At 38.3% G+C, this 15,475-nt stretch overlaps 1 protein-coding gene and 1 pseudogene across 1 annotated transcript in view; one reads left to right on the top strand and one right to left on the bottom strand.

Annotated features, from left to right (window-relative positions):
* The window catches only part of LOC134232149 (afadin-like), a gene marked incomplete at its 3' end in the record, with an annotated part of 35,240 nt that extends 30,644 nt beyond the window's left edge, over window positions 1-4,596 (bottom strand). The window contains exons 1-4 of the mRNA XM_062714095.1: window positions 4,444-4,596; window positions 4,103-4,115; window positions 3,744-3,838; window positions 1,517-1,784 (exon numbers count right to left, since the gene is read on the bottom strand). Of these exons, the coding sequence (XP_062570079.1) occupies window positions 1,517-1,784; window positions 3,744-3,838; window positions 4,103-4,115; window positions 4,444-4,596 (529 nt within the window). The remainder of the gene's footprint in view (window positions 1-1,516; window positions 1,785-3,743; window positions 3,839-4,102; window positions 4,116-4,443) is intronic.
* A 7,301-nt stretch (window positions 4,597-11,897) lies between these two features.
* On the top strand, window positions 11,898-15,138 carry LOC134232150 (myb/SANT-like DNA-binding domain-containing protein 4; annotated as a pseudogene).
* The last annotated feature ends 337 nt before the right edge of the window (window positions 15,139-15,475 follow it).

Here is a 15,475-nt window from a genome sequence, read left to right as displayed (position 1 = left end):
TTGTGCACCAAAATTAAACTGAACAATATGAGGTAACAAAACGCCCAGGTAACGAAAATCAATTAAAAACACCCCCTTCAAACTAACTCGAGCTGCGTTACTCAATGTTCCCTGGGGATTTACCAACCATTTTTAAGTGCAGGGTTAAATGCAAGTTAATAACTGTCATTAATATTCAGATTGGCCCAAAGGTTCAGTTTCAGTTTCAGTTCAGTTTAGTTTATTCACCCAGACCAATCTATTGGTACATGGGGTATTGTGCATATATATATATATATATATATATATATATATATATATATATATATATATATATATATATATATATATATATATATATATATATACAATATAAACAGAAGGATATATAAGGAGAATACAGAGAGGATTTACACAAAAGACAATTTAAATTTCACACAGATATCATGTAACATCCACATTTAAAATACATATTGGCTATCTGTCCAAATTATCTGTGTCCATGTCATTACCCTCTCAAGTACAATAAGACTATAGAAAACGTAATAATTTCAAGAAGCAAATTTCCTTAAATGTTGTTTATCATGTTTATAGTGTTTTCTTAAATAATGCTTAAATGCTTTATATTATTTTTAGGGGTGGGAGGGGGGAGGGAGCTCTAACTTTGAGATGAGTTGTTCAGAAATAAAGCATTGTGGCAACGCACTTTGAAAAAATTACGCACTTTGAAAAAAAATTTCAAAGTGCGTAATTTTTGGGACAAAATCAACGCACTTTGAAAAAAATTTTCAAAGTGCGTTAAATTTGGGACCAACTCAACGCACTTTGAAAAAATTTTTCAAAGTGCGTTAAGAGTCTACATCAATATATTTTACCATGGAGACACTTAACGCACTTTGAAAAAAAAAAATTATATTTTAGTCATGGAGAGATTTTATCTGTTTTTATCTTTCAAAAAACTAAGCTTAACCCTAACCTCAAAAATGATTTGATTTACTCCCGTCGAAAAGAGGAGAAGAAGGGTATAAGATCCCTCAGAAGTTGCTTGAAGCTGTCCTCTGTTAGTGCCCTCTATACACCTATAACATCTACTTATCAAAGACTAGAATTAAAAAAAGAGGAAGAAACGAATTAATGAACTTAAACGATCGTCACTCTTTTTTTCAATACTCTTTAATTTTCCATTTCATTTTTTCAAAACCTTAAATATTTAAAACGTCAATATCTCAGGTCCTACAGTAACTTAATCATAAAAACGTTATTAAACCAGGATCTGTTATTTATCATACCGATTATTTGAAGGAATTTTGATCAATCTTTACATTTTTTCAAAGTGCGTTAATATGGTCGATATTAACGCACTTTGAAAAAAATATTTTTTTTTCAAAGTGCGTTAGCTTGGTCCCAAACTTTAACACAATTTGAAAAAAAATTTCAAAGTGCGTAATTTTTCAAAGTGCGTTGTAACAAAGCATGACTTTATCGTTACAATAAATTTGTCCATCCGGACCAGATATTAAGCGTTATCGTCACTAACCTTGTCCGTCCTGGTCGCGACACTGCTGTAGCTTCTTTATCACCTTCTGCTGACGACGTCGCTTCATCTCGGCCTCAGGGTTAGAGATGCTTCGGGTAAATCGCGTCTCCGGCATGTATGTATACAGCTGCTCCGCGGAGTTACCCGCATCCAGAATCTTCTTCTCCTTCTCTTTCTTCTTCGCCTCCTTCTCTCGCTTCAACAACTTCCCCTTGAACGTCCCTCCCTGGTTCTTCCTGTTATCGGCATGTGGAACAGTTGTGTCCCCCTGACAGGTAATAAGAAGGTAGAAAAATTAGCAAATACAGTTCTTAATGTTTGTCATGAACGATGGCAGTTTTTTGGTTTTCACTAAAAAATGCAGAATCAATTAAATATCTTCACATAACACAAATGATTTTTTTAACTAATATTTTGTTCTAGTGTTGTTGTTGAACAAATAATGTAAAATATTTTCATGCAATTGATTATCTAACAGGGAAACACCAATTAATAAGTAAAGTTCATGATTGTTATTAATGTCATTGTTTTGTTTTTTTTTCCATTGTGGTAAATATGGTATCCGCATTCAATAGCGGAAATCTTCAGCTTAACATACTCTGAAACATGACTGTCAAAAATATAATATACGCTATCATCCCAATGCACAAAAACAAATTAGCCTTCATAACCATGATAACCATTCACAGTATCAATTAACCATATGTATACATTTTGTTCTTTGTTATGGTTTGGACCGGAGAGAAACAAAAATCAATGGACAACAAGCTGATCATCACTGAGTACTGGGGTGAAGATTCACATCTATTGTGTAATTATGACTTATTTATCTCCTGACAGGCGATTGGTCTATCCGAGGAAACTTAGCATGGCATTACTGGAAATAAATTAAGTTCTACAAGCCTAGTGTGTCCAATTTCTCTCTTCTTGCTGTGTATATAATTATAATACTCTATCTCTGACAATATCATCCCAACAATAAGCTAGAGCAATCAAAATAATCGATAATTGGACAAATATAAACACTAAAGAATCCGATTGAATTCAAGGTCAGACCACTAATTTAGTGAACAGCTTAATAAGTTTAAGCTTTCTGTGTAGGGAATTAATGACAGAAATAGCGGTGGAGTTTATTAGATTAAATATCAAATATTAATAAAAGACAAGCTCAATTACTGAAGTGGCATTGGTCAGTTAATGGTCAGTCCCATTAGTCCCTGACATTTAACTATGTCCACACGTTAATGTCTTTGAGTGACCTTGACACTACATTTTAAGATCGACTGCTCAATAATCCTGATAATGTTTGTCAAGCTGTGTAAATACACTGACATAATGTTATGAATAACACAACAGAATAAATGCTAAAATTAGAGTTTTGAAATTAATTGCATTAAATTCTGATCATAATTTCGTAAGATGTCATTCTGCACTTTGTACAGGTTAACTAACCTCCTAAAGCACCAAGTTAAGGTCTTTACAAGATTGGTCACATCTCATACTGTGGTTTCATCAATATTCATTGAGCACCAATTTTCGTGGATTTCGTTGTTGAGCCGATCCACGAATTCAAATGTTCATTGAATTAAGAATTATGACATTCATTTGTATAGGCAATGCTTTTGTCCAAGAAATTACGTATCCTCGAAAACGTGTATTTTACAAAATCCACGAACATTGATGACAACGAAAATTGATGAAACTACAGTATGAAGAAAAATTCTAACACTGGGTCTATGACACCAATCATCATGATCATTCCTAGCGGTAGACACTTAATCTAGAGACCATGAGATCTAATACTTGTGTTGTAGATTCTCGTTTATATCTCATATAGAAATATTGGATAGTTTAATTATAACAACATGCTTAGATTTCATCATATATCTGACACAATTTAAGTCTCAGTCAGCCTCAATCCCAGGTGTTATAATTCACTTACTCCTGTTTATGTTTATACGGAAAGTCTCTGATATTGTGCTTGTTTAATGTTTATTTCTCTGATACATAAAAAGTATTAAATGAATAGTAACTTCAACAAGGTTCAACATGTTCAACATGATCAAGATGCTTATCATGCTTATTGTTTGATGTCATACTCAATGTACAACACTGTATAATCACACAAAAATATGCATAAATCATGTAAATAATATATTCTTTTGAATAAAGTGTTATTTCTGGTACCAACGGAAGATCTATTAGTCTACAGGTCCTGATATTTTACCTGTCTTTTGAGTAAGAATCTGCCCTCCCTTACGTCTGTACCCCAGTTCAGCTGAACCCATAAGACTCTCTCACTTTCGTCCAACTTCCTCTCCTCTATAAAACATAGCAAAATATTTAATATGTACAGGTTGAAAGTGATCAATGGTATCTGTATAATATTTAACAGAGAAATAACACTTGAAGTTGATACATGCATCCCAATACCCTATCAGACAATCTATCGGAACTATTCACTGGAGTCAACATGCAGATGTAATCAGCTGTGTTACTGAATACAGGACTGGTGTTTATTATTTGACCTGTATAATTTAGAACTTTACATATATTTAGATGATTCTATCCATCCATCATCTATACCTTGTATACTCGGCTGCACAACCAATATACCATGCTCAATATACATGTCTATAGAATAGATGTACCACCAATTCCACATTTATATACATGTATAGATGCACATGATAGACTTGATTTTCTCCAATGAAAAATAGCTTTCCCAAAGAAAAGAAATGATATAGCAGATCTGCTAAAAATACATGTACATTTACATGCTAATGTGTTCACCTTGTATACTTGTGACAAAAAGTGTCCTACCTGACATACGCTAGCATGATCTAAAGGAATTATATTCATAATGTTTATATACATTTCCAAATCTCTTCATTTTTCATATTTATTGAGGCACTTTAAAAATTTACCACAGAGAACAGACAGATTTCCAGTTTTAATCCCTGTTTGATCTGATTAAACAACAGATAAATGTTCTGGATTAAATAGCCATTAGTACAACATTGGGCTGGACTGAGGTGGTAAAGGGCTGGTTTAGGTTTTATGGCTGTCTGGTACAACATTGGGCTGAACTCAGGTGGTAATGGGCTGGTTTAGGTTTTATGGCTGTCTGGTCTGAGAGATAGAGGTTCTGATGGGACATAGACTTAAACAGTTGGTGATCAGGGTGGTGGGAAGTCTGTCTGGTCTGTAAGATAGTGGTGGTGATGGGGAGTGGACCCAGGTGGTGATGGGGAGTGGACTCAGGTGGTGATGGGGAGTGGACTCAGGTGGTGATGGGGAGTGGACTCAGGTGGTGATGGGGAGTGGATTGGGGGTTGATGGGTAGTGGACTCAGGTGGTGATGGGGAGTGGACCCAGGTGGTGATGGGGAGTGGACTCAGGTGGTGATGGGGAGTGAACTCAGATGGTAATGGGGAGTGGACTCAGGTGGTGATGGGGAGTGGATTGGGGGTTGATGGGGAGTGGACTCAGGTGGTGATGGGGAGTGGACCCAGGTGGTGATGGGGAGTGGACTCAGGTGGTGATGGGGAGTGGACTCAGGTGGTGATGGGGAGTGAACTCAGATGGTAATGGGGAGTGGACTCAGGTGGTGATGGGGAGTGTATTGGGGGTTGATGGGGAGTGGACTCAGGTGGTGATGGGGAGTGGACTCAGGTGGTAATGGGGAGTGGACTCAGGTGGTGATGGGGAGTGGACTCAGGTGGTGATGGGGAGTGGACTCAGGTGGTGATGGGGAGTGGACTCAGGTGGTGATGGGGAGTGGACTCAGGTGGTAATGGGGAGTGGACTCAGGTGGTGATGGGAAGTGGACTCAGGTGGTGATGGGGAGTGGACTCAGGTGGTGATGGGGAGTGGACTCAGGTGGTGATGGGTAGTGGACTCAGGTGGTGATGGGGAGTGGACTCAGGTGGTGATGGGGAGTGGACTCAGGTGTTGATGGGGAGTGGACTCAGATGGTAATGGGTAGTGGACTCAGGTGTTGATGGGGAGTGGACTCAGATGGTAATGGGGAGTGGACTCAGGTGGTGATGGGGAGTGGACTCAGGTGGCAATGGGGAGTGGACTCAGGTGGTAATGGGAAGTGGACTCAGGTGGTGATGGAGAGTTGACTCAGGTGGTGATGGGGAGTGGACTCAGGTGGTGATGGGGAGTGGACTCAGGTGGTAATAGGTAGTGGACTCAGGTGGTTATGGGGAGTGGACTCAGGTGGTAATGGGAAGTGGACTCTGGTGGTGATGGGGAGTGGACTCAGGTGGTAATGGGTAGTGGACTCAGGTGGTGATGGGAAGTGGACTCAGGTGGTGATGGGGAGTGGAGTCAGATGGTGATGGGGAGTGGACTCAGGTGGTGATGGGTAATGGACTCAGGTGGTGATGGGGAGTGGACGCAGGTGGTAATGGGGAGTGGACTCAGATGGTGATGGGGAGTGCCGACTCAGGTGGTGATGGGGAGTGGACTCAGGTGGTGATGGGTAGTGGACTCAGGTGGTAATGGAGAATGGACTCAGGTAGTAATGGAGAGTGGACTCAGGTGGTAATTGGGAGTGGACTCAGGTGGAAATGGAGAGTGGACTCAGGTGTTAATGGAGAATGGACTCAGGTGGTAATGGGGAGTGGACTCAGGTGTTGATGGGGAGTGGAGTCAGGTGGTAATGGGGAATGGACTCAGGTGGTAATGGGGAGTGGACTCAGGTGGTAATGGGGAGTGGAGTCAGATGGTAATGGGGAGTGGACTCAGGTGGTAATGGAGAGTGGACTCAGGTGGTGATGGGGAGTGGACTCAGGTGTAAATGGGGAATGGACTCAGGTGGTAATAGGGAGTGGACTCAGGAGGTGATTGGGAGTGGACTCAGGTGGTAATGGGGAGTGGACTCAGGTGATAATGGGGAGTGGACTCAGGTGGTGATGGGGAGTGCCGACTCAGGTGGTGATGGGGAGTGGATTGGGGGTTGATGGGGAGTGGACTCAGGTGGTGACAGGAGTGGGATGTGTTGGTAGACCTGGCTTGGATTTCTCGAAAAAATCTTAAGTTTTTACTCAAGTTCAATCTCAAACTCTGAGAAAAAACTCAGCTAAGATTTTTCTCAAATCACGTTTCTCGAAACAAACTCAGGCAAATCTCAGCTAAGTTTATTTTTCTCTCAACTGAGATTTTTTCAACGCCGCATAAGCGGCCTTGTTCTTGACTTCCGGTTGTAGTATCCAATGTAAATTAGAAATTTTATCAGTGCGCTTTAGCGCACGCAATGAAATTAAGATTTTATGAGTAAAGCTGAAGTAAGGTATAAATATGTAATCTCCCAAGCTTCCGGTATTCCCAGCCTATTTAAAGTACGAGATCTCGCGAGATCTTCCTTCTTCAGAGAGGCTGAGAAAGTAGTAGCTGCTAATATTTTTTTTTTTCCACATCAAATAATATTTCCAAGACATGCACGATACCACACATGTGTAACATTAAAGCACAATAATTATTCTCAACTTATTATTATTATTATTTATTTATTTATTTATTATTATTATTTTTTTAATAAAGAACAAATTGATGCATTTACAGATTTAATTCAAATACATGAAAATCACAAAAGTATAGTCATTCTTTATGACCAAGAAAAACAATATCATAACTGTGCTAGAATAAAAGGTTATGGTACAGATATGTATGCAAAATTTTACAAAGTTAATAAAAATTTCTCCAATGAGACTATTTCAAGTCCTCTTTTAAAAATCGCCACTGGAGACTTCATTCAGAGTTGGTCTGCATGTTTGTCCAAATCTTTATTTCAGGTTCCTAAATGTAAAGAAAAGGAAAGAAAAATTTTATATCACTGATGACAATAATTTTAGGTCTAATAATTAATCAGTGTTCAATGGGAGGGTTGGGTGGGAGTACCTTACTTCAGCTTTACTCATAAAATCTTAATTTCATTGCGTGCGCTAAAGCGCACTGATAAAATTTCTAATTTTTTTTCGTAAAGCTGAAGTAAGGTATAAATATGTAAGTTCAAAGCAAAAAAAAAAAAAATTTTCTTTTCTTCCTTTTTTTTTTTTTTTTTTTTTAAATTAATTTTATTAATCATCAAGTGTCAATATTTTGTCTGCAAATTCATCATGAGCCTCAACAGGCTTATTGTAGAATCTGTTGAAAGTGCCAGCAGATTTCCAGTTGGCCCTAGACATTACCTGGGCCAAAGAAAGTCCAAATTTGAATGCCTTAGAGGTACAAGCACCTCTGGTTGAATGAGCCTTAAACACATTGGTGTCTATCCCTGCATTCCCAATCATTGTTTTTAACCATCCTGCCAAAGTGCATGGTTTTACTCCTTTATGTGGTTTAGTAAAGCTAATGGAAAATTGTTGTTCCCCTCCTCTTAACTGTTCTGTTTTCTTTAAGTATACAATTGTACACATCAAGTTTTCCCCTATCTAATTTTGGGAAATTCACTTTTACTGGTTTGCTATTGACTTTTCTTGTTTTGGTTAACTGTGCTATTGTGAATATAATTTCATCACTTTGAATTTCCATATAACCAATATCAAGTTTCTGAAGTTCTGAAACTCTACTTGCAGAAGTCAGTGCCATTAGGGTTAAAGTTTTTAATGTCAGTTCTATGAGAGTTAAATTTTGATTTTCCCCCAAAGTCTCAATATGTTTAAGAACCCTATCAACATCCCAGGTTTCATTATATCTAGGTAGAGGGGGTCTAGAATTGAAAGCTCCTTTCATGACCTGTTTTATTAAAGGTTGTTGTCCTATTTTTTCACCTTTAACCCCAACGTGAAATGCTGAGATAGCTGACCAGTAATTATTTATAGTTCTGTATTCATAACCCTTATTGGAAAGTGATGACAGGAAATTTGCTACAGATTCCACAGGGGCACAAAAGGGATCAGCTTGTTGTTGATCACACCAGCGAGTCCAGTGTTCCCAGCAGCTGTTGTAAGCTGACTGGGTACCCTGTCTCCAAGCTGCCGTGAGTAACTCTGAAGTTTGTTTTGAAACTCCAAGCATTTCTTGTGATTTCCTGAAATTTTCCAAGCCACTAACTTTAGAGCACCGTTTAGGATCATTGGATGATTTTCCCCCCTTGGCGACATTAACAGATTTTTCTGTGGTGGCAGTAAAATTGGCTTTGCAATTGTCATTTGTAATAGAAGTGGATAAAATGATTGGGTCTGCCATGCAGGCGTTATCATAACTAGTTCTCCCCCCTCCCTCTGGAGTTTTGATAGACATTTTGGGATCATGCAGAATGGGGGGAAAGCATATGCTTTCTTCTCCTTTTCCCATGTTGTCAGAAAAGCATCTGCTGAGAGAGCTAGAGGGTCGTTTTTCCAACTGATATATTGGGGAACCTGAGCATTCCAACGATCTGCAAACAGATCTATCTGGATAGGTCCCAGTATTTTCTTTATTTGACTGAATATTGTAGGATTCAGCCTCCAGCTGTTTATGCTCACTTCCCGAGTATTCCTGCTCTCCCAGTCGGCTATGCTGTTCTGGCAACCTGGGAGATATTCTGCTGTAAGAATGATCTTTTTCAACATGCAGTATTCCCATATTTCTTTCGCAATTGTATTGAGAATATGGGATTTGGTGCCCCCCATTTTGTTCACGTAAGTGACAGCTGTCACATTGTCCATTTTTAGATGTACATGAATGTTTTCCATGGTTTTTGTCAAGGATTTGATTGCTATTACTGCCGCTTTCATTTCTAATGCATTTATGTGCAAGTTCTGTTCCTCTAAGTTCCAAGGACCCCCCATTCTTATCTTGAGAGATGGGCAGTGGAACCCCCACCCCTCTTTTGATGCATCTGTCTCTATTGTCAACTGGGGGCTCACAGTTAAGATTTGTTTCCCATTCCAGTCCCTTAGTCTTTGGACCCACCATTGAATTTCTGTTTTGCATTGACCGGGCAACTCTACAATATTCTGATAGTTCTGAGATCTTATTAAACACTTTGTTTGATGCATTTGGAGTTCCCTCATGTACAAAGCTGCAGGTATTACTGCCTCTACTGTGGCATTTAAGGACCCAACCAAACTTGCCAGTTCTTGTATTGTAATCTGGCTTGACTGTAAAACGCTCTGACATTTCCTGATCAGGTTGTTTACTTTTGTCTGAGGCAGGGAGATTGTCATGTTGTTCGAATCCAATTTGAACCCCAGAAATTCTATTACTTGGACAGGATCTGTTACCGACTTTTTCCAATTTATCACCCACCCCAGATGATGTAACATCCAAATCAAAGAGTCTCTGTCCTTTATTATTCCCTCTTTTGTCTGATTCATTATTAACATGTCGTCTAGGTAGAACACAATTCGAATCCCCATTCTTCATAAAATAGCAACTAATGGCTTCAGAATTTTTGTGAATAGACGAGGGCCTGAAGCCAGACCAAAGGGAAGGCTTTTGTATTGTAGCAACATTCCCCCCCCCAACTGAATCTCAGGTATTTCCTGTGACTTGGGTCTATTGGGACACAGAAATAAGCGTCCTTGAGATCTATCTTGCACATGTAGTCTCCTTGCCTCAGAGTTGTTTTCACAACCTGAAACCCTTCCATTTTGAAGTGTTCGTACCTTACGGACTCGTTTAGCTTTTTCAAATTGAAAATTGGCCTTAAGCCTCCATCTTTTTTGGGGCGAATGAACAAAGTACTTAGAAATTGACCATTTTCTGGTTCTGCAATCTCCACTGCCTGTTTTGTCATCATGTCCTTGACTTCCTTATCTAATGCCAGATTCTCCTCTTTGGAAAAATTCATTTGATTTGGAATGGGCAATTTTTGAATAGGTTGGTTTATGAAGTCCAGTTTTATTCCACGAACTGTGGACAATATTTGTTGATCTGAAGTAATTTTTTCCCAGTTTGTCAGGAAATGAGCAATTCTGCCCCATAGCGGTATCTGAGTCTGATCTATTTCCACAAGACCCAGATGACAAATCAGAGAGTGGAGATTGCAGTGATCTGATTTTACTTTTGTGATTTGATAAACAATGAGATCTTGAGTTGAGCAAGTTGAAAGATCTATGTTTTCTTGGCAATACATACCTGGGTTTGAAGGGCTTTTTGCCGTTGTTTTGTGGCTTATCACCCCTGGACTGTTCTGGTCTATTGACTTTATTCGTCTTCCATGTGGTCGACCCCCAAGGCTTTGACGAATTCTTACTGCCCAAGGGTCCGTCTGGAAAGGGCCGTGGTCTCTTAGCTGGCCTCATTTCTTTAGCCATTTCTCTTGCTCTTTTTCTGTTTTTGGCCTTACGATCTAAAACTTTGTAAAAATCTGTTCCAAACAGTTTCAGTTCTTTATCAAAATTATCATTGTGCTCTTTTATTATCGATTTTGCATTTGGAACGCTCTTAAATAACTTGGCGAGTCAAGTTAAACGTCTCTCATAGAGACAGGCTGTATTAACCTGTCCTATCATCAAAATGGTTTTTTCAACGAGTTCAGTAACATCTTGAATAGACTTGCCTGATTTGTCGCCCTCTTGGGCCCCATCAAGTTCTTCCCAGATCTCAGCCAGAGGTCCCAAGCATCTGGATACTTTCTTCTGAACATGTTTCAGAGCTTGATCCTGGAGTTTCAGGAACTTGAATGCCTTTTTATCATTGACAAGATCTTCAATGTATGCATCAACCTCCGGCGGATTAAGGAAAGTATTAACTGGCACAGGATGTATATCAAGCACACTGGTGTTAATACTTTCATCACTAAGGTGGGTAGTGAAAAACTTTTTCACATATTTTTCTTTGCTAGCATCTAGTTTGTACTCAGAGTCAAAATCTCCTGGGTCAAACCGTTTAGGTTCACAGACGTCGTCATCATCCGTGCGTGGTCCCACACCCGCCGATGGTGACCGAGACGAAATTTCTCCGTCAGATAAATCATCAGACTGCATAGAATCACTATCTGAATCTGTCATGGCATAAGGGTCTGTGTTTTCCCCTTCATCTTCATCACCCTCTTTCTAGGGATGACAAAATCGCCCCATCTTTTCTTGGGCTGTAATGGCGACGTGATATCGTTGCCTCGTGACGATTTTTTCTCTGACATGATTTCAGGACTGTTATCGTCTGGAGAGGCCTTTGAGCTACTCTCCATCCCTCAGGTCACGTAAAGAAAGCCTGATGGGTGAAATAATTGCTGTATGTAAAACGTACAGCAAAGATGAAACTCGATAAAATATAAATCCGAAAAAAGTGCAGCTACAACTTATGAAGCCGAGCGGAAGAAGGAAGATCTCGCGAGATCTCGTACTTTAAATAGGCTGGGAATACCGGAAGCTTGGGAGATTACATATTTATACCTTACTTCAGCTTTACGAAATAAAATCATCGTCTGCAACACCACAAAGCGCCAAAATAATGGAAGAGAAGACGTGTAAGACACCCCGCCGGCCCAATTGGACGGAAAAAGAAAAAATCGTCTTGGTTGAGGCGGTCCGTCAACGCGAGGACCGCCTTTTTGGGAAGATGAAGGGTCCGGGGGTGTCAAAAACGTAAAAATCAAAGAGGGGGCTTGGGAGGAGGTCGCAGGTGCGGTGAATGCGTAAGTATCAGCACTTCTGTATGAATAACAATCGTATACATCTACATTCATAATCAATAGATCTATATCACTCGAAGTTTCTTATATACGACGCGTGATAAAGAACACGAAGTTACCCTCTTACTGTTTGCTAAAATTAGAAAGGGGAATTCCAAATCATGTATACTTGTTTTGAAAATTAAATCAAATACACACATCGATGTATTCAATTTATTTATAGATTCACCAAACATGTTGGCATCAGCCATGGTACAAAAGTGGTGTTTTCACTCTTTACTTAGACAAATACCAGGACCAAATTAAGAGGACTGTACGATTAGCTCTACAGTTCTTTAGCTGAAGATAAATAATATATTCAGACTTTAGTAAAGATGCAGTGTCCAATCAGCAGTGAATCATAAATATATATCCGGTATGAAAATTACAATTCCAATTTGATCAGCATGATTGATCGAGTCATGACACAAATTTGTACAAGCCAAAAAAAATGGAGTGGGGTGGGGATGGGTGAAGTCATCAAATATAATTTTTAGGGAGAACAAGCATAAATTCACTTGTTTCCTGTTACATATAATAACAAAAAGTGTTGAGAGATAAGGAGGGAACAATTATAAAATATCTTCTTCTTTTTTTTTATTGTAACAATTTTTTTTTAAATTGTAACAAAATTAAATATTTGCCCCCTTGCAAAGTCTAAAACTTCATGTAACAAAAACAAATTCCCAGAAAATAAAAAAAAAGTGTTGGTTGTCAGAACAACCAGTAATTGTTTCACATTATTATTTGATGCAGCACTTACCAATTATGATCAAGCATGCAGTCATTGCAGTAATGCATTTAAATCTTTAAATATTTCAGAAACTCTGATACAACTCAACGCACGGTGGACGAGATCAAGAAACAATATGCAAACATAAAGCAAAGAGGTAATTTTTATTTAAGTACAGGGCTATATATTGATTTACTCAACATCATACATAAAACACCATATTATTATAAAGTTTTAAATGTCTTCAAATGACCAAAAAAATTAAAAAGTTATGTGATGGAGTTGTTTGATTTCATAAATGCATTTAAAGAAGTAAATTCATTTGTATAATCCAATATTAATTGTGCTACAAGTAGGTCAGAAAAGGACAAGCAAAAGATGGCTTGGTCATGTGCACATATTCACATATTATATTATTTTTGGACATGTATTTTTTAAATGAAATAATTTAACATGAATGATAGAAATAAATGATATAATAAGCTTTTCCGTGGCCTAAAAAAAAAAATTAAGTTGACATATACTGCAGTAAATGAGACATGTGGACTGGAAAATATGATAAAATATACATTGTGTACTTAATGTTTTATGACAGCAAAAGAGAAGTCTGATGCCATTAGAAGACCAGTTACAGGTGGGGGCCCCAAACCTCCCTCCCCAACCCCTGTAGAAGCTGAGCTACTAAGCCACCTTGAAGACAGGCCAACCCTATGTGGCCTGTCCACTGGACATGACACGGAGGAAGGTTCATATTGGATTTATTGTTTAAATATTTGTAAAGCAAGATAATAGGACTGGAAGTATTTAAAAATACCCTGATGATTTATATTTGTTAATTCAAAAGACAATAAATTTCATTTTTAACCTCACTGGAATATAACAAATGTACCCGGTAGATTTTAAAATACTGTGCAGTGTTAATCGTTGAAGTACATACCGGTATATGTATAAATGCACTAATTTATAACCATAAAAAAATTAATTTACATGATTATATACATATGTTCTACTTAATTTTAAAACTGTAATAACATAGTGTCAATGTAACATGTTATTTTTTTTAGTAATTCTAACAGTTGTACCAGAGGAAATGCATACCATGACAAATGACTGCATGCCGTCAACAAGTGCAAGTGGTACGGGTAAGGCTTACCTTATGTCTCAATTATATTATTGTGCAACCTTTCAACTCTAAAAAGAATGATCATGGGCTGACAAATAGATTTTTAAGGCACTTGTCCAAGGGCAAGTACATGGTCAAAATTGACTTGCCCTACCTGAATATTTGCTTGCCCTACCATTAGACAGTTCTGTATTTTGAGGTCTTTCAAAAAAAGAGGAAGACAAATGCTGAGTAAATCATGCAAGCCCCTATGCCCAGCTTAAATTTATGGTCTTCAAATAAATTCTATTTTTGATAAGTCACTTGCCCACGGGCAAGTGGTTGATAAAATTTTACTTGCCCACCCCTAAAATTTACTAGCCCCGGGCGTCGGGCAATGGGATTTGTCATCCCCTGATGATTTGAAAATGCATTCTGTCAACAAAAGATGAAATTTAGCTTTTCTTATCACATTTTCTTCGGCACCCGGACGTCTGTCAGTCTGTAAAATTTTCACATTTCTGATTTCTTCTCTAGAATTACTTAGCCAATTTCAACCAAATTTGCCACAAGGTATTCTTGGGTAAAGGGATTCAAGTTTGTCCAAATGAAAGGCTACGGCCTCATTCAAAGGGAGATAATTCAGAAATAGTGAAAATTTGGTGGCATGTTTTAAAATCCTTCCTCTCAAGAACCACTCTGCCAGGAAAGATTAAACTTATGGGCAAGCATTCTCAAGTACATGTAGTGTACATTCAAGTTTGTTCAAATCATGATCCCCGAGAGAAGGGCAGGGCCACAATAGCCAATCAAAGTTTTACATAGAAATATATAGGAAAATTCTTTAAAAATCTTCTTTTCAAGAAAAGTCCTTTATATTTATATGGAAGCATTCTCAGGTAGTGTAGATTCAAGTTTGTGCAAATCATACCCTCTCTCCTTTAAGGAATTGTTGGGACTCTTTGAGGTTAAACTTTTCAATAATAAATTAATTTCTGCTTTTTCCTAGCCATAGTGCTCAGGTGAGCGATGTGGCACATGGGCCTCTTGTATATGCTATTCAATTCTGTTAATTAAATTTAGGTGTATCAGCCATCTACGAGATACAGAATGATGCAACCCAGCTAGGTATTGTAAATTTGGAGCTTCCACCTTCATTCTCTAGAATTACTTAGCCAATTTCAACCAAATTTGCCACAAGGTATTCTTGGGTAAAGGGATTCAAGTTTGTCCAAATGAAAGGCTACGGCCTCATTCAAAGGGAGATAATTCAGAAATAGTGAAAATTTGGTAGCATGTTTTAAAATCCTTCCTCTCAAGAACCACTCTGCCAGGAAAGATTAAACTTATGGGCAAGCATTCTCAAGTACATGTAGTGTACATTCAAGTTTGTTCAAATCATGATCCCCGAGAGAAGGGCAGGGCCACAATAGCCAATCAAAGTTTTACATAGAAATATATAGGAAAATTCTTTAAAAATCTTCTTTTCAAGAAAAGTCCTTTATATTTATA

Source organism: Saccostrea cucullata, unplaced genomic scaffold (assembly GCF_032062105.1).
Source record: "Saccostrea cucullata isolate Sc308-1 unplaced genomic scaffold, CSIRO_AGI_Scuc_v1 ctg4313, whole genome shotgun sequence".
In the NCBI taxonomy this organism is placed as follows: Eukaryota; Metazoa; Mollusca; class Bivalvia; order Ostreida; family Ostreidae; genus Saccostrea; species Saccostrea cuccullata.
The sequence above is the reverse complement of the archived record's forward strand: the minus strand, read 5'-3'. Positions and strand labels throughout refer to the sequence as shown.